A 20714-nucleotide genomic window follows, 5' to 3' on the forward strand; every position below is an offset into this window, starting at 1 on the left:
GGCCTTGGTGCTGGTAAATTTAGCTTCTTAAAGAATGAGTAGGGCATCAAATTAATGCTTGCACCTGAATCAGCCAATGCTCGTGTAGAAACTTCATTACCAAATTGGCATGGAATTACTATGTTACCCGGATCACCCTTCTTCTCAGGCAGCTCACTCATCAATATCTCTGCGACTTCAGCCAAATCCTTCCTAGCAGCAAAAAGGCCTTTAAGCAAGTTAAAGTATTTAGGAGTTTGGAGCATTGTTTCCACAAATGGCATATTGACTTGTAAAGCTTTAACATGCTCCATGAAGGTTCTATAGGCTTGAATTTTTTCTGCAGGCATGGCTCTGGTTGGGTATGGTAAAGGAGGGTTGTATGGCTTTAGGTGGTTGACAGTATCTTCATTCCCGACTAGACTCGTCGAGTCCATGAGAGTGACTCGGCGAGTCTGGTCGGGTTTTTCTGGTTCTGGTTTTTCTTCCTTCCCTGCCTTCTTCTTGGAGACTCTTAGTGTTTCTGTAAATTCTTCTTCACTGCTGGAGGTTATTACGCTCACGTTCTCCTTTCTTGGATTGGGCTCGGTGTTGCTCGGAAGTTGACCCGGTCTTCTTTCATTCACTTGATGTGCAAGCTGTCCCAGCTGTTTCTCAATGTTGAGAATGGAAGCTTGCTGATTCCTCAACATGTTCCTGGTTTCTTGCAATGCTACATCGTGATCATTATGTCTTTTCTCGGATGCGGTTATGAACCTTGTGAGTATATCTTCTAAATTTGCTTTCTTTTCCGCCACCGGCTCTTCCTTTTGGTAGAATCCCCTCTCCCTCTGTTTGTATTTCTCCTCTTTAGCCTTTTTATACTCTTCGTATGGGAGCCATTCCTTCTTTGGTTTCCTCCAGTCTTCATCGTATCTATCGCTACTGGAATAAAATACTTGAGCCTTTTTATTTCCATTCTCGTCTCGATCACATTCCTTGGTAAGATGGGGGCCGCCACAATTTTCGCATCCTACTCTAATAGCATGGATCGTTTGATCCATTTTCGTCATTCTTCGGTCTAGGCTATCGAGTTTAGCTATTACCGCCGCCATGCCATCGTTAACCGAGTTTACTGCTCCACGACTCACTTCATTCCTCGGATTGTGGTATTCTCTAGAATGCTTAGAGAATTCTTCAATTAATTCCTTTATTTCCGGAGGTGGCTTTCGGGTGAGCGGGCCTTGTGAATCGAGTAGTTGCCTTGTGGTGACATTAACTCCATCATAAAAGATGGAGACCTCCTGTTGGCTATTAAGATCATGGTGTGGGCAATTTCTAAGTAGGCTCTTGTACCTTTCCCAAGCTTCATAAAGAGATTCTCCGGGTTGTTGCTCGAAGTTGGCAATGGCTTTCTTTAGCTTGGCTATCTTGGAAGGCGGGCAGAAATGGTCAATGAACTCTTCTTTCATCTTAGCCCATGTGGTGACCGATCCGGGAGGAAGTGATTTTAACCAATCTTTCGCAGCGCCTTTAAACGTGACAGGGAGCATTCGAAGAAGCTGGGTCTCGCGTGGAACATTAGGCACGTTGAAGTAGTCGGCCACATCATTTACTTCGTCCAAATGCTTGTAAGCGTCTTCATGATCTCTCCCGTAAAAAGGGATCTCCTTGAGTTGAGCGAGAATATGGCCCTTTAGCTCAAACGTAGCGGTTGCGGGAATTGCGGGTTGCACAAGTCCCGGCCCGGTGTCATCACGCATCCTTTTCTTCCACTCCCCCATGGGGACTTCATCGATGTTAGCCATAGTGATAGCTAACTCTTCTTCGGAATCGGTTTCGTGCTCGGAAATATGCTCTTTTTCCTCCTCGGTCTCGTACTCGCTACCTTCGTGAATTGGTTCTTCAATTGTTAATGAGGCACTGGATACTCCTGATTTGCTGCCTTTCTTCTTGCTGAAAACGGATTTCAAGTTCTTGAGTGGTGAGTTCTTTGAAGTTGCGGTTTCTCCTACGGCTTTTCCCTTGCTTCTCTTTAGTGCGGATTCCGGGTTTTCCAAAGGTGGTACTAGAGGTGTGTCCGATCCTCGGGTCATGAAACAGCTAAAAAAAACGAAACAAAAGAAACGAAACGCGTAAAAGGAATAAAAATGAAATAAAAAAAAATAAAGACTGAAACAGCGATGGACTCGCCGAGTCTGCTCGAATGCACTCGGCGAGTTCAAGGCAAAAACAGAAAATAAATATTTCTAGTTATTCTAAAAACGAAATTTTATTAAAACTAAATCTACTTACTGATTTGCTTTATAAATAACTTTGTGTAAGATAAATCCCACACAAAGGATCGATTAAACCAGATTTTACTATTAATTTTAGAACCGTTCCCCGGCAACGGCGCCAAAAACTTGATGTGTGTAAAACCCACTAGTTTTAAACCTACTTTTAATTATCAAATAACACACAAAAGGCAGTGAACCTATCAATTGTGGTATAGTTCAAGCAAGTAGAGTATCGAACACAGGGAACGGCAAATTAAATAGTAAAAACTAATTTATCTAATTTAACTAATAAAAAGGGGGTTTTCTCTAGTTTTACAAGACTAGAAACTTGCTAATGATTACTTGTTAAACTAGAAAACAAAGACTTGACTAGATTCAATAACGGAGAAGTACTTCTATTTAGTTCAACTTAATTGATCCTATGGTTGATTTCAAGGTAAAAGTGCAATGGATTAATTCTTTTGCTAGTTACCGATTCAATTGATTAGTTCCGTATTCACTTCATTAATCCTTAGCAAATAAATCAATTTAAACAATGGCCAGTTGTCTATTTCAATTAAATTTACTAGATATAATATTCGGGTTAAGTTAGACTTGCAATAGCTAATTAATTTATCTTTTAATTAACTTCTTGTTTAATGGTCATCTCACAAGCTTGCACATAAATTTACTTGATTTTCTTATTAATCCTAGTTTCATGTTCATTACACTAGACATATGGCAAAAAGTGTTCACTAAGCATATGAGATTGATAACTAATAGATGTTCATGCTAATTAATTATCTCCCTATTAACAGGAAATCAATTATCATTCATACACAAGGTTCTTTAGCAAGCTAAAATAACTAAATTAACCAACATAGAATTAATCCTACCAAGAATCAAACCATATTACCAATTTCGTATCCCCAAATAGAAGTTTAAAGAATTTAGTTCATAACTAAGGTAAATAACAGCAAACAAATAAGTTCAAGTTGCTTAATCATGTTGACAAAACAAAAGAAATAAGTAGAATGGTGGAATTATGCCTTAATTACTTCCGGAATTGGATTCTAGCTTCCTTGGTCGACTTCTAGGGTTCTTCTGGTTTCTTATTCGCAGCTAAGCACTTCTGAATTGTCCAAGAACTCCTCTCTCTCGATCTGTGGAATTATCTTTAAATAAGCGGTCCGACTCGTCGAGTCAAGTGGTGACTCGTCGAGTCCCTCTCACATTCTACGTATTGCGATAACTATCTGGGATCCCGAGTCATTATCCTTCTGATTCCTCGACCGGACTCGTCGAGTAGATATATGACTCGACGAGTCAAAGCTTCTTTTTCAGTGTTTTCCTTCTTCATTCCACTCTCAATCTTCTAACCGCTTCTCTTGCTTCCTTTTACTCCCGAGCTTCATTTTTGGACTGAAAAACATAATTTAACACTTTTAAGTACCTTTTGTCCATAATATGCGATAATTTAGCTAATATATGAATAAAAACTATACTAAATACACACTAAATATGCACATATCAGTTAGTTCTGCCTCCTGGTAGATAGGATGACACTATGCTTGTTGATCTGTTAAATCTGCATCCTGGGAGTTAGGATGAGGTTATGTTTATGCTTAGTGATGTGGTTAGGTCGGTGTCCTGGTTATAGGATGTTGATGTGCTATATGATCTATTAGATCAATTTGATTGTTATATATGTATGCTAGCGTATGATATTTATATTCACATGTTTGTTTGATTGGGGGTTGGTTTAAGGCGGTCCTGCTTTGTACTGTAGGCCAACATACTTGGCGAGCGGTCCGGATAGACTGTAGCCCCCGCGAGGCGGTCCAATCATGTCGAAGGCTCAGAAACGGTCCAGATAGGCTGTAGGCCCTGCGAGGCGGTCCATTCATGTTGAAGGGTCATGATGCATGCAGGTCTGTATTGGTTATATAATATGGTTATGTTTGTATGGTGTTGGTATTTTGGAGTAACTCACTAAGCTCTCGGGCTTACAGTTTCTGTTTATTGTTTCAGGTACATCAGATGATCGCAGGAAGGCAAAGGTGTGATCGTACAACTCCTCATATTTTATGGTTTTATGAATTGATTATGGGGATACTCTGATGTCTAAATTATTTTGAAAACAAACTATAATAACTTGATGGTTTTAAATGTATTAAAAAGTTTTAATTTGGCTTGAATTATATGGGTGTTACACAAAACCTTCAAAGTGTCATAACTCACTCGTCCTAAGTCCGTTTCCAACGAACCTTATATCCACAAAAAGGTGGTGAGAAGCCTTACGTTACTAGCAATACACCCGAGCCTTAAAGGCTTCCGATTATAACCCAAAATCATTAAAAGACCAATATATCAATTTACAGTCATACCCTTGGCTTCCGAAGACATAATCGAATACATGGTTCACTTAGACCTTGGCAACTACATTCGATACGGGCTAAATCCTCCCTTGCCCAAAGCTCCTAACCCCCATGTCGACTGATGATTGGGCCTCAGCCCCCCCGCAACGAAGCAATCCGAAACTGGGTGTTACAACTCTCCCCCACTTAAATTAGATTTCGTCCTCAAAATCACTCCTTACCAATACTCATATCCAAAACTATTGATCCGAGGAACGCAACCGATGATCCTACGCATAGAACAACCTTTTCTAGTTAACCGAAACCACACCGAACTTCCATCCCAAAGAGACGAACTCCCAACTTCTGTAAACCACTTCTGCCTTCCCAAAGTCTAAATTCCATAATGATCCGTCTCCCTGACCGACCACCTTCACAACAATGTTACCATGCTTAAACCTCGTCGAACAAATGATCAACCACAGAACTTCCAACTCTAATGGATTTGATGCAATCTTCCAAGACAAAGTCCTTGACCATAATCTTGCTGCAAAATTCTTATACCTGACAGAAGGCTTAGATAATACTTCGAGTAGAAGGTTCATCCCTGCAACGGTTAGACTCATACGAGAGATGCGCAACAAGGCCAAATCAACTACTCTGAGATTATTTAATCCCACTGCGAGTGACTTGTCACTTCCCAATCAAGCAATTAATTCGTCTGTACATGAAATCCTAAAACACCAATACTGTCTGATACACTGAAACTACCTGTAACATAGAAATGCCTGAAACACTAAACTGCTTGAAACACTGATCTGTCTGAAACAACAGGTTGCCTCCTGGCTGCTTTCCCGAACTCCACCGAGACCTCCTTGTCCTCAATTCATTTGTCAGTCATCTAAAATACTGAGTTTCAGCCCGGTCGCCGAGTCAAAAGACTCCCACATACTCACCTTACGCGACTTTCGAACGAAATCCTCATCTGTTAATAGTTGCCATTATTTATCTTACCATTATGGCCATAACGACCTCCTGATCCAATCGATCGGGTCCATACGTTGAATCCTGATGTCACCAAATCCAAGGCTGGAAGTGATTGCTACATGACTAAGGGTAGTCTTATATCACAAATTACCTTAAACGGTCCATCGGGTACTGCATTCTTATCACTAGCTCAACCAGGTCTAATTTATATGGGGAAATCCGTAAACCAATATGTGGATTTGCCACGCCCTCACTGCTGCACGGCTGCACCCGAATTGGTGGGTACTACTGTTCCTTCCGCAATCTAACAACACTCCCATGCTGTCTACCAACCTAGTGAATGTTACAGCTACACCCGCAGTCTTACAACATTCTAGCACTATTTGCCAACCTTGTGAATGTTACAGCTACACTCGTAGACTTACAACACTATAACACTATCTGCCAACCTTGTGAATGATACAGATACACCCGCAGATTTACAACACTCTAGCATTACCTGCCAACCTTGTGAATGCTACGGCAACACCCGCAGACTTACCAAATAAATACGTTAATTCATACTATTTTATTTTCACTTTTTATACAATAATACATAAAAGTTGATCTAGATTTGTTTATTATTTATAACAAAGTCATAAAAATATTAAAAAATCACTTCGAAGTTTAAAAACAAATCAGTTTATTTAGATTTTAGTTTATTTTATAAGTCTGCAGATGTTAAAAAAACAATCTTTTTTTTTTCAGACTGCAAATGTTTGGTCTACCTCTTCTACTACAGAGCTCTACATATATGGTCCGCAAACTGCAGATATTTTGCCTTAGAGAAAACAAACGACACCATAGTGTCTTATGTGGTTAGTTCCTGGGCCATATAATTTTTCATATATATATTTTATTTTATTTTAGGCTTTTATTTTTTTATATACAAATAATTAATTTTGTAATTTAAAAACCAACCTATATGTTAATCTATATACATAAACGGGTTAAATCTATTGATTTTATTATATTTGTTATAGTAAATTACTGAAATCGTCTCTGTGGTTTGGTCAAAATTGCACGTTTGGTCCCTAATTTTTTTTTGCACTCAGATCGTCCCTATGGTTTGCTTTTGTTGCGTTTTTCGTCCCTATGGTTTGATAAAAGTTGCATGTTTGGTCCCTAACTTTATGTATGTAAGGGACGAAAAATGCAACAAAATCAAACCACAGGGATGAAAAACGCAACAAAATCAAACCACAAGGACGATTCGAGTGCAAAAAAAAAGTTAGGGACCAAACATGTAACTTTGACCAAACCACAGGGACGATTTCAGTAATTTACTCTATTTGTTAACTAGTTGTGAGACCCATTATTATATGAGTTAATTTAAAAAAAAATTGAATATAAATGTCTAAATATTTAAAAACTTTGAATTTATAAGAAAATAAGAATAATAATGAATTATTATAATGGAAATGTTTTTTATCTTTTAAATTTAAATAAATAATTTAAATAAATAAATAAAAAATTAATGAGTTTCAATTTTAAAAATTTAGAAATTAAAATGTAAGTTTATTAATGACATTGATATTTATTTATTACTGCATTTATTGCAATTACCACAATTAAATATTATGTGAAATTTAACAAAATAAGAAAAACTTATAATACATAAAAAAATTTATTTCAAAATAACTACAAAATAACATTTTATATGGAAAATAATAAAAAAAATCTTCATTCACTTATTAAAATAATAGTTTAAAATCCGTGGAAACCACGGTTATAAAATTAATTAAACTTTAATAGTGAGAACTCAAAATAATTAATCAATTATTTTAAATAAATTATTAATTAACTGATATTTTTTTAGTTATATAAAATTTAATCGTTAATTTAAATAAATATATGAAATTCTATCACCTTATAATTTATATTAATTTTATTTTATTTTTTATTCTAGTGTTATTAATTTAATGTAATTAGAGTGAAAAATTTAAATTTTAAAATTTGAAATTAAGAATTAGTAAGTTAACAAGTGACATACATTAATTAGGAGGTATAATAAAATGACACATAGCATAAGAATAATAAAATCTATATTAACTATGAGACTTAATATGATGACACATGTCGAAAAGAGATTAAAACTATTTTTTTATTAGAATACAAAATTTGTCCATCTATCTTTCAAGATATCCGTTCTTATTGATGGGTCACAGCCCAATTGTCTGCAAGTATCGGCATTGGGCCGCTTCAAAACACCTTCCGGCTTCCCCCTCACTCGGCCCTCAAGCCTAGTCTTTCTGAGTTCTGACCTTCTCCTTCGTCTTCATCGTGCACTTCCTTCCTCTTGTAGGTTGTACGTAGCCGCACCAGAAAAAATTCTTCTTCGTCGCAAAGCCAACAAGGCTGTGAAAAAAAATCCGTCCAATTAACTTATAGAGAGTTGGGGCCTTTAACTTTTTTCAAATTCCTACTCTTGTGTTTTACGCTTTCACCGTCATATCATCGGCGGAATCCTCAAATCGTTGCAAGGTTCGTCTAAGTTCCTCTCTTACATTACTTTGTAAGAACGCCACTAATTTTTCATGTTTTACGCCTTTACCTGTTACTCCTTAAATCGTTGTAAGATGACTAATACTGCATATGGTATCTGAAATGCTATGAACCAGAAAAGCATCAACTTTTGGTAGAGATTGTGAATTGTAGATGATATGAAATTAATCTCATATTGAACCACCATCACCATCATATTTGTTGAGCAGCACCGCAACACTAATGTTTGTTAAATTAACAATTTTTTCTTTGAATTGATGCTTGTTGAACATTAAGCAACCATTGTTGGTATCCGCATCTCTTTAGTTTTAAATCATGCAAGAGCGTGTAAACTTCATATGGTTCACACCCATCTTTTGCTTACATAATGTGGTTTCTTCCATTGTTGTCAATGCAGGTTGTCAAGGACTTGCTTATGGTTGCTATTGGTTCAAAAGCTCTGCCACTGAGAATAGCTGAAATTTGTGATTTGATAGCTGAGTGCAGTGTGGCTGGGGAAGATAATACTTACAACCAGGGTGGGAGAAGAAGAAACATGAGCAGGAAGTCAATGAAGAAAACCAAAGGCCTTGATGGGGACAATTCTGGTAAAAATACGTCTGGTGGTAATTACAACTCAAACCATCAAGATCAAGAAGCTTCTGTGCCACATACATCATTTTTAAGGCAACAGGTTGATCCAGAAACAGCAAAATACTTTACAGAGATTTCAAATGTCATTGAAGGAACTGAAATTGATCTTGAAGAACGTTCATCTATATGTGGAAATGCTTTGGAAGAAACAAGAGGGAAAGAAGTAGAACTTGCAACCGATTATATCATAAGTCACACTTTGCAAACACTTCTTCAAGGGTGTGATTTAAACCAGCTTTGTACCTTTCTCCAAAACTGTTCAAAAGATTTCCCTCGTATTTCCATGGATAGATCTGGATCTCATGTAGCAGAAACAGCTCTCAAGTCATTAGCTTCACATCTTCAAGAAAGTGACACCCAAGATCTTGTTGAAGTGACTTTAAATGATATATGTAGGTCAATTGTTGTCAATCCTGTTGAAGTGATGACCAATTGTCATGGGTCTCATGTTCTTAGAAGTCTGTTATGTCTCTGTAAAGGGGTTCCATTAGATTCATCAGACTTTCATTCCAAGAAATCATCTCAAGTTCTTGCACAACGGTTGAATTTCAAGGCTTCTCGGGTAGATGAAAGTGGGACCCATGGATTGCAGATGGGGTTTCCTGATATGCTAAAGTTTCTTGTATCAGAGATACTTAAAGCAGCTAGAAAAGATATTGAAATCTTGCAAGTTGATCAATATGGCAGCTTGGTTTTGCAAACTGCTTTGAAGTTATTGGCTGGATATGAGGATGAGTTATTGCATGCCGTTCCAATCATTCTTGGATGCAAAGGGAATTTCATAGACAAGAATGTTGTTAAAAGGCTTTTGAGTTTAATGAAAGAAACTGCTTTCAGTCATCTGATGGAGGTTTGATCAACTTCATTTTTTTTTCTTTTTGCTGACATAAATTTATATTCTTTTTTATTAGTTTTGAATCTTTTATGTTTGTAAATTGTAATGCAGGCCATCTTGGAAGTTGCTCCTGAAACATTGTACAACGAATTAATAACAACGGTTTTCAAAAATTCATTATTTGAAATGTCCTCTCATCACTGTGGGAATTTTGTTGTTCAAGCGTTAATTTCTCATGCTAGAAATGAAGATCATGTAAGTGAGGCAATAGTTTAGAGTATCAAATACATTTTCCTGGTTATATCATTTTATATATTTTTTTCTTATTCAACATTTAATGACAATCTTTTCCCCTTTTCCAGGTGGAGCTGATGTGGAAAGAACTTGGTACAAGATTTAAAGATCTTTTTGGAATGGGAAAGTTTGGAGTTGTTGCTTCTTTTCTTGCTGCATGTCATAGGCTCAATAGCCATGAACAAAAGGTATAAATATATTATAATACAACTCCAGGAAATATCAACATACTTTACATACTTTATTTATCATTTAAAAAAATGGTTTTGCAGTGTTGTCAAGCTCTGATTGGTTCTGTATGCATGGAAAATGAGCCACCTAGATGCATTGTTCCTCGAATACTATTTCTTGATAATTACTTTTACTGCAAGGATAAATCCAATTGGGATTGGCCAAGTGGTGCTAGAATGCATGTCATTGGGACATTGATTCTTCAATCGGTTTTTAGACTTCCAATTGTACGCCTCTTTTTCCATCTTTCATTAAAACTTTCTCCTAATTCACATTTCAATAACATTTTCCAATTCATATATAGGAGTTTATTCATGCCTTTATCTCAAGTATGACATCTTTGGAAGAAGATCATCTTCTTGACACGACAAAGGACAATGGAGGGGCAAGGGTGATTGAAGCTTTTCTCACTTCAAATGCTTCCACAAAACAAAAGCGTAAATTAATCGTCAAGTATGCGACTTTTTATAAAAATCCGTTATATAACACATTTGTTTTATTCATGTTTGACTCTATTAACATAAGTCTTTTACTTTGTGATTTTATGTAGACTCAAAGGGCATTTTGGGGAGCTTGCTGTGCTTCAGTCAGGTGCCTTTACAGTTGACAAATGCTTTGATGTCAGCAATGTGTCTTTGAAAGAGGTGATTGTATCAGAAATGGTAGCACTTCAGGGAGAGATCTCAAAGACAAGACAGGGTCCTCATCTTTTAAGAAAACTTGACATTGAGGGGTAATTTCTTTTTTTCTTTTTTCTTTTTTATTCTTATAACTTTTCATAGTTTATTTAAAAGTTGAGTTGATGATAATGATATGTTTTAATAGGTATGCAAAACGACCTGATCAATGGAAGGCGAGACAGACTTCAAAAGAAACTGTGTACAATGATTTTATATCTACATTTGGTTCAAAAGAAACAAAATATAATGAATCTTTTACAGAAAATCGACCAAAAACACAGAAAGAGAAGATCAAGGACATGAGGAAAGAGATTGACACTCAACTAACTCCATTCCTGGCTCATAACAAGAAAAAGTCGGGCCAAAAGCGACAATCAGATGGAACTGAAAGGGGTGATGTGAAATTTACCAAACATGCCACTGAAGATGATGTAGGAAAAAGCAAACGAAAAGCTCATAGAAAAAGAAAGCACACTGAGAAAATGTAGTAAGGTAATAGTAGTAATAGATGACTCTTGTATTCACATTTCTAAACTTTTTGTTACATGTAAGTTTAATATAAAATTTTGCTTGAACTAAAATTACAAAACTCAAAACCATTACTTGTTCCCGATTGGATTTGATCTGCTTGGTGGCATCTTTCGAAAGCTTGATTTCATCTTCTTGAATGGCTCCTTTGTTGTTCTTGTCTGCAAATCTTTGAGAGTTTGTGAGGTCGAAGTTTGTGATAGGAATCTTCCTTGAACTCCAGCAAGAATTAGTATGAACATGAATGCAAGAAAGATAAGAAACATTTTTTTGTATTTAGGATTCATGATTCGTTTTGATATGTATGTGTGTGTGTGTATTAATGATTAGAGGCAAAAGGTTCTTTATATGTGGGTGTTGTGTTGTGGATGGGATCTTTGACTGTAGATTTTCAAGATTAGTTGTTATTGTTTCAAAAGGTGTCACGTGATGAGGCATGTGATGGCATTATATATATGATATATCGACTGTTGATACAACTAGGAGGTGATTCAGACATTGGTAATGGGTGTTGTGGTGGCTTTGCGGCCTCTATTTGCTCCATTTGTCAAGATGTTTGTTCTCATGTGGTATGTTAAGTAGGAGTGGGAATTTTATAATTTAAAAAATAGTAATGTGGAGTTGCATTGGTAAATGGGTCTGTTTGATCCCAATGTGTTTTTTTTTTCTAAGTTGTATATTGTTTATAATTTATACACAGTGTCGGCTACAAAAGCGTGAGATGTGATTGTTGAATAAACGGTGTTTAAAATTCAAAGGTAAAAAGGTCCTCCTCATTTGGTATCAACACATATGGCATACCACTTAGGTGTGATTAAGCATATAAATTCAGTGACTTTTTTTTTTTCTTTCTAAAAAGGTCCTATCATTTGGGAGAGTTATTTAATTTGGTTTTGAGGTTATAGGGACGTGTTACTTAGTACATGTTATAATTAAAGGAATTGAATTGAAATTGGTTTGGTTTAAGATTTAAAGAAAATGGTTCAGTTTGGTGTTGTGCGGTTTAGTTGAAAACAGGGGTTTCCATATCACAATCTTGAAATTGCAATCTCTTTTGGGTTTATGTTTTACAAATTACACCAAAACCTTTTATGGTTTCGGTTGATGGTTGGATATGGGATCAAACCAGTGCAGGTAGGTTATTTAGTGTTGCATTAATTTTTGTATTTACGTTTTAGGTTGTTTATCTTATTTATTGTAATCAAAGCTGTAAATAACATTAGTCGTAATTTGGCGGCAATGTCAAGTCTCAAGTTTTTACAAAACGTGACGAACTATATCGTTTGTAAAACGTGACTTAAGACGACAATTTTGTAAAAAAAATTAAGAGTTTTGTAAATATTTTCTACTACTGTTCACACACACACACACACATATATATATATATATAGGTAAAGGTTCAAATGAGAACAAAAAAATGTTAAGAACTGTAAGAACCTCTAATTTTAGATGTTTCTAAAGGGTTTAGGGTTTAGGGTGTTTATAAAGGGTTAGGGTTTAGGGCCCTAAACCCTAAACCCTTTATAAACATCTAAAGTTAGAGGTTCTTACAGTTCTTAACCTTTTTTGGTTCTCATTTGAACCACTCCTTATATATATATATATATATATATATATATATATATATATATATATATATATATATATATATATATATATATGACTTAAATGATATTTTGTTAAAGTGTGACATAAGTACAAGTCTTGAAGTCATAACAAACTTTTTAGAACCTTGATTGTAATTTATTATTTTATAAGATTTAAAATAACTTATAAACTATTTTTTTAATTAACTATTTGAGATAGCTTATCGACAAACATACTTTTTCGTTAACAAACCTATGAATGAGTATTATTTGGTTTGGAACTGAAAAAATATAAGGCTAGATCAAACCAAAATAGAATTTGAATCAAACCAAAGTTCAAACTGGATTCTCGATTTGGTTTCAAACCAAACCAAATTAATGAATTTATTATATGGTTTGTGACTTTGTGTTATGATCTAGTGGAGTCAGACCAAACCAAATTGAATTAACAAATTTGAATATAATTTTTTTTATTAATTAAATATTATATTTGTGTATATGTTAAAAATTATTTAGAATAAGTGAATATATATATATATATATATATATATATATATATATATATATATATATATATATACTAGTTTATAACTCATGGAAACCACAGTTATAAAATTATTTAAACTTTTATAAAAAAAATTTATAATTATTAATCAATTATTTTAAATAAATTATTAATTAAGAGATATATCAAAATTGTAAAGTTATTATAACTTCAAATTTAACATATAATTAGAAAATGTAAATTTGAATTTTGAAATGAGTTGCCTAATATATCTACATGACACATGACATAATATTAATGAAGAGTTGTATTAGAGTGACACTTGGCAAAAGAATATTAAAACTATTTATTTATTAGAATAGGAATATATATATATATATATATATATATATATATATATATATATATATATATATATATGGGCGGAGCTACCTATGGGCCAGGGTAGGCTCAGGCCCACCCTCAAAAATCTCAAAAAATCTTTTTTTCTGCTTATATATATATATATATATATATATATATATATATATATATTCCGATTAATTTATAAGGATCTCCCTGAAAAAAATTTATAAGGACCTCTCTGAAAAAAAATTTTGGCTTCGCCCCTATATATATATATATTTGAACCTTTGGATTTTATGTTTGGAAAATTAAAACTTATGAGTTTTATTTTTAACCTAAAATTTGCTCTCTTTGTTTTTCAAACTGAATTGTAATTCAGTTGTTTGGTTTGCATTAAGTTGTCTTGAATTTGGTTTGGTTCGGTGTTTGGTTTGAACCTAAAAAAATCAAACCAAGGAAACCAAACCGAAAAAAACTAAGAAACCACTAACCGAACTGATTACCACATATATTGCCCCTAACACAACCTTAGTTTGACACCGCTAGATGTTAGTACTACTTTTTTTATTAGTTATATTATTTTAAAAGTGAAAAAGAGTGTGTATGTTGGAAAATAATAAGGAACTAGCAAGTTGGCTAGTTTTTTTTGTCTCACATAGGTGGAATGAAGAAAGATTTGTGAATTTATAAGGTTTTCCTAGCCTTAAACATTCAAAGGCTATAATGAAGGTTAATGGGTGGATCAAGCCTATAGGCGCGTCTAGTTGGGCTAAGGATGTGAGGTTCGTGAAATGAGGTGGTATGTGCACTTTGCATTTTGCACGTCGCTCATTTCTCATCTCTCTATCCGCGACACAACTTTCTTCATGTTTCTGAGTATTCGTTTTGTGTTTATCAGTTTTTCCATTGTTGTTCAAACGAATGATATCTGCATTAAATCTTGGGCTCTACACTACGACTTACAACCATTAGAGCATGTAAAAACCTTTAACAACATGACTCATTTTGTGTAGTTACTGGTCAAGATCTACAATCTTCATGTTGATTTTAATTTTTTTTCTCGTCTTTTAATTCAGTCTGATAACAAGACAATCTTCTTCTGCCTTTATTATGATTAGATTCGATTGCGAAGGATCTATCTAATTTATAGATGAAACTTGGTAATTAAGTAATAATAATAAGACTTATTATTTTTGACATTTTGACATATAATTCTCAATATATTTGTCGGCTTGTTTCGGTTTGATTTTACTAACGATCCGATTCTATATTAGTTCACGATACTAATCATCAAATTGTATGTCAAGTCTGAAATACAACAATCTTAAAAGTTTTTATGTGTGATTAAAATTTCAAATAAATAGAGACTGAGATCCATTCCCAATAACGATTAATATTTTAGATAAATTTCAGACTAATGAATCATGAATTTGTCAAACTAAATTGATTCGACGGTCATAACTACACATGTTGGGCTGATAATGTCAAGGTTTTTGTTTGTTGTGATAAGCTTGAACTTGTTTTGGACCATGAATTGCCTCATATTCCAAATGATCCAATCCCCAAAGCGGGAAAGGAGCCATATCTAAAAGTAGTTTCTAATATGGAAAAGTTGGGGGCTCTGTGCAAAGAGTATAATGGCTTATGTCTTGGCCATAAAAGAATTCCATATCACATCACCTCTATGATATGTACGAGGCATTCACAGATCCTATAGAGCTCTAGAAATCCTTAGAGTTCAAGTATGTGACATATGCGGAAGGTACTAATAAGTACCTTGTGTTAAAGAACTTACAATTTCAAATGATCGACGAAAGACCAATCTTAAAGCAGGTGCATGAGCTTCGACCTTTGTCAACAAACTGATTGGGCTTTCCATCTCTCCACCAAAGCTCTTCCATGTGGGTGCAATTATCATAAAGTTGTCACCCTCTTGGAATAAACTCTCTAATAGGATGATATACAAATATGATGCTACTTGGATTATCTGTTGAATCACTCTAAATTGAGGAGTGAACTCGCAACATGGAAAAACAAGGTAAATTCGGATCAAGTGTGTACCATTTGTGAGATGAGGTTTTGGCTAAAAGGGCTAAATGGGTTAAAGAATAAGAAAGGCTTCATACCAAAAAAAAATGGGAGTTTAAGAAACTCAACTATCAAACTCAACTGTCAAACCAAAAATGCTATGTCTGATGTGAGATCGGTCACTATGCTTGGGTGTTCCCCATACGCAAAGCATGTCTCATACACATATCTGCAAACATTGTTGAGGATCTCATATGATTGGTATTGGCAAAGTCAACATGATTTCCTCACTTACATGGACAATGGCAACCCGATGTTGGTTATTAGATTTTGGAGCTGCTGTGCATGCCTATGGAAGCAAGCCATACTTCTTGACCTATGGCCCTATACGACAAGGAAATATGGTGGCATCCGATAATGGACATAGGGTTAGAGTCTTCGATATTGGCACAATGCAACTAAACTTCATGAATGGCCACCGAGTTACCCGTTAGATGTGTTGCATCTTCCTAGGATCTTGAAGGGGGTCATGTCAGCATAAAAGTTTGACAAGAATGAGTACAAGATGGTAATCGAGAAGGGTCTTTTGGAGTTATCAAGAAATACCTTTTTTGTTGGCAAACAATAAACACGCATATAGTTTATCGGCTTGACCTGAATGGATCTTGGATGATCTAGGCATGGTATTTTCATGTTAAATGTTGATTTTAGTGATAGTAATAGTGACAATATTGGTAGTTATAATGTAATCGATTTGGAAATGAATGTTTTTATTTATTTATTTTTATTTATTGTTTGTTTAATCTCTTCATGACACAAATGTTTAGCACACACAAATATTAGAAGTATTTGGAAAATGCAAACTAAAGACATGTTAAAACTAAACAATAAACAATTTGATAAATGTGAAACATAGGTAAAAAATATTTTCCAAGTGCTAAGCGAGTTATATCATTAATAGAACTAATCCATTCGGATATCTCTAAAGTAAATGAAATACTTACACGAAAATTTTATCTATTGCAATTAAAAAAAAAAGACACATTTAAACATGTAGAAAATCAACATGAGAAAGACATAAAACAAAAAAATATCAAGTTTTAATCTATTAAAGATTCTAAAATTCATTTTGTATTTTTTTTTTACTTTATAATTTTGGTTATCCATGTTATCATGGTACATGAAATTCGGCTTTTTACAAACGTATGTTTTATTGGGCTCTCACCTCTCATCATTTTCCGAAAATGCAAACATGAAAATAAAAAAAGAAAAAGAATAACAATAACAGAAAGCGATAGAAAGATATTGAAATTTTAGGTCTTTTGTATTTTTGAAAATTAAGAAAGTATTTATATTTATATAAATTGGTAAAAGAAAGAAAATTAGGAAATAGAAAGTAGCGGATTCATTAGCGTTATCTTCCTGCTTCACCGTGGTGTGTGGCTATCGGTGTGTTCGCTCCGCTCCCTTCTTCCGTCTTCCGTCTTAAACCTCAACCCTTGCCCTACTCCTGTATTTCACCTTTCATGGGGTTTACTTACCTTCTTCTAATCTGAGTCCGATTCCTGATTGATGACCTCCTCATGCCTTTATTAGGTACACTAATTCATCGTCTCCAATCTCACATCCTGACAACAACTACACGATTTTATCATTTTGAGATTGTTGTGAATAACAATGATTTTCATCCTTTGTTTTGCAGATATTGCTACTCCACAATCTTCTTTCAGGAACAACCCCTATTCAATTGGGTTTCAAAGACTTCACCATGTTTCATTCATATCTGGCAATCAAACAACTGCCAGGTCGAGATTTTTCAAGCCAAACGGCATTATCAACCCCGCAAATGGTCGACTTATGATTAAGGCCGTCGCTACCCTTGAACCTAGATGTTCTGATAATGCAAACCACCAGCTTCCCATTGATTCCACACCAACGCTACCAGGCACTGATGACCAACCTGTGGTTATCGACGACAGGGAGATTTTGAGGCGGAGCCGGATTTCCGATGCTAACAGAGGGAAACAACCTTGGAATAAAGGGCGGAAGCACAGTGCAGGCACTATTTAGCTTAGTTTTACACATTTTACATCTTTTTGCTCTATACCCTGCTTCTAACATGCAGATATTTGCAGAAACCCGAGAGAAGATACGTGAGAGTACCAGGATTGCTATGCGTTCTGAGACGGTAATTGTCAAATAAGAGCCACAAAACAATGTTTTTTGTGGATCTAAATTCCAGTTATCTACTTGGTTTTCCACAATACAATTTCTACCTTCTGGTTATCTGTCATAAATTGGTACTCTATCTACACTGACAAGTTACAACTGGCGTCCATGCAGGTTAGGATGAAACTGCGTAAGGCAATACATAGTCAAACGTGGGTCTCTTTTCATTCCCATTCTTCATTTCAACTTCTTTTTCTATGCTTGTCTTGTTGATAATTACTGTGTATCATGGTCCTTCAGTCTTGAAACTAGATCAAAGATTGCAGCTGCAGTCCGAGTTACATGGAATAAAAGGCGTTTTCAGCAGAGGATGATGTCCCATTGCCAACAAGAATGGCGCAACTTAGTTTCAGAAGCTTCTAGAAAGGGGTTTTGTGGTGAGGAAGAGCTCCAATGGAACTCCTATGAAATAATTCAGAAACAACTTACCAAGGAATATCGAGCAGGTGTTGAATCAAGAAAGGAGCATTTAAGAACCAACAGCTTAAAACCAGAAGGACAACGTGGCGTTAGCCACCTTAGAGCACCCAAAACCCCAGAACAAAGAAAGAAAATCTCAGAGGCCATTGCTGCCAAATGGGCTGACCCTGTAAGCTTTCTGTTACTTACTTACACATGAATGGTTTATGGAGGAAAGTTTTGTTTTATTCTTTAATTTTTCATTTGGAGTAGACATATCGTGAGAGAGTTTATAGTGGCATATCTAAAAGGCGTGGTTTAGATCCTGAGAGAAGAGATCCAGAGTGGGGGACAGGGAAGAGGAGGAAAGAAGCTACAAAGCTCAATCCATCACCAAGGAAGAAGAGGGAAAGCTTTGGTGGGGGTACAAAGGTCAAAAGTCCTCAACAGCCTAAGGTGAAGACAAGTGTCAGTAGGGTTAAAAAGGAACCACAGGCTAGATTTAAAGATCCACAAGCTAATTACAAGTTAGAGATGATAAAGAGTATAAGAGCACAAAGAGCAGGTTCAGATTCAGATTCAGACCCAAAGATTAATGAAGCTGTTTTAAGAGCAAAGTGAGTAATGAGTTCACCTTTTGAAACTTAGTTACCCTTTTGAGGTTTCTTGAAAAAGATTAAGTTTTTGTTTTGTTTTTCAGTGTTTTGATTGGTGAAGCTCAGAGAGCTGCTGAGGCGTTAGAGGAGGCAGCTGCTAAGAGTCCTGTGGCTGAAGCTTCTTTGATTGAAACAAGGAAGTTGATTGCAGAAGCAATTAGATACATCGAGTCTATAGAGATGGGGAATAATCAGTCTCTGGAGTCTGGGAATGATAAGGATGAGAAGATGGTGGTGGAAGATGTGAGGGGAATTGAGCAAAGAGGAGTGAATGGAATTGGAGGTGTGGGGTTGAGTGATGGCGGAATTGGAATGTTAGCTGATGTGGCAAATGGGAGGGAGAATATTGATATATTATCATCAGCATCAACATGGGGTGATATGGGGTTGGAGATGAAGGAAGTGGAAGGTGATGGTGATGGTGGGAGGAAGATGATGTCTGAAAAACAAGAAAGAAAAGGTAGAAGATGGGTTTGTGGGAGGCTGGTTGAAGATGAAGAAGATGAGTAGTTAGTTAGTAGTAGTTGTTTGTCACAAGTATAAATGACACTGGAGAAAAGGCATTTCCATGTTTTATCTTTGTAATCTTTACCCAATTGTCTCTAGTTGTGATGGAGAAAGAACTATTTAATATTTAATAGAGAAATTCAAGATTTTTTGGTTAAATCTTATTTTGTTATGGATATGTCTTTATTTATGTTGATAATACTAATGTAGGGATGAGCAAAAGGACCAAACCGGACCGGAACCGGCTTCGGCCAAAATCAAGAACCGAACCGGCCCGGCGGCTCTACCGGTTCCGGTTCCCGGTTCCTACCGGTTTTTGTCGTGTTTTCAAATATTGGAACCGATCCTCAAAAAATAGCATCATACGGTTCCGGTTTTTGCCGGTTCTACCGGTTCCGGTTCCTACCGGTTCCCGGTTCCAAAAATCCACAAAAATAATGTCCCGGTCCCGGCCCGACCGGTTCCGGTGCCGGTTCCGGTTCCGGTACCGGTTCCAGCCGGTTCCCCGGTCCATATGCTCATCCCTATACTAATGTGTTATTAACTAAAATGATTTAAATGGAAGGTGCCCTATATGGAATGATCTATTTTTCTATAAGTATCACGAAACTATCTATTTCACAAAGTTTATTTGCAAAATCCATTTGGTGTTTTGTGCAACTTATTCACAGGGTTAATTGATAGTTTTGAACATTACAACATTCTTATGGTGCACATGCAATCTTAATTGCTTTGAATCTAAGTTTTTCTCTATTGAACGTGCAAATACAAACTCCAAAGCAATAACCTTAAGACTAGCATATACAATTTCGAAATTGACGTATAAATTAGGGTTTAGATGTTACCTCTCTTGTTATGTAGCAATAACAAGTTCACCTTAAATATCCTCGACCCTTGAAAGCTTAGTGCCCTAAGTGTTGCACCTCTAATAGAGTCACAAACACCCAACACAACAAGGATGAAGAGGAGAGACAAGAAATCGGCCATCTTAGGGTTTCTCAAGCTTAGGCCGGGAGGGCTTATATAGGTTGTGTGGGCTGCTAGGGTTTCTGGAGGAAACCCTAATTCCTGCTTAAGGCTTAAGCAGCCCATGGATTTCGTCCACTCCACTCTATGGAGTCCATCAGCCCAATTTTGCATTTATCAATAATTTG

At 35.6% G+C, this 20714-nt stretch overlaps 2 protein-coding genes across 2 annotated transcripts; both read left to right on the top strand.

Moving 5' to 3' along the window:
• The first annotated feature begins 7834 nt into the window (after positions 1–7834).
• Positions 7835–11439, top strand: PUM23 (pumilio 23). Its single transcript, XM_079002769.1, has 8 exons — positions 7835–8083; positions 8502–9587; positions 9684–9827; positions 9935–10054; positions 10139–10324; positions 10402–10550; positions 10648–10830; positions 10923–11439. The coding sequence occupies exons 2-8, from the start codon at positions 8520–8522 to the stop codon at positions 11263–11265; spliced, it is 2193 nt and encodes a 730-aa protein (XP_078858895.1). The 5' UTR covers positions 7835–8083; positions 8502–8519; the 3' UTR covers positions 11266–11439.
• A 5703-nt stretch (positions 11440–17142) lies between these two features.
• Positions 17143–19719, top strand: LOC145054544 (muscle M-line assembly protein). Its single transcript, XM_079002770.1, has 7 exons — positions 17143–17365; positions 17472–17828; positions 17905–17957; positions 18113–18150; positions 18239–18587; positions 18671–19014; positions 19098–19719. The coding sequence occupies exons 1-7, from the start codon at positions 17353–17355 to the stop codon at positions 19561–19563; spliced, it is 1620 nt and encodes a 539-aa protein (XP_078858896.1). The 5' UTR covers positions 17143–17352; the 3' UTR covers positions 19564–19719.
• Positions 19720–20714: the final 995 nt, after the last annotated feature.

Source organism: Lactuca serriola, chromosome 5, assembly GCF_051521515.1.
Source record: "Lactuca serriola cultivar US96UC23 chromosome 5, Lser_US96UC23_V15, whole genome shotgun sequence".
NCBI classification, from domain to species: domain Eukaryota; kingdom Viridiplantae; phylum Streptophyta; class Magnoliopsida; order Asterales; family Asteraceae; genus Lactuca; species Lactuca serriola.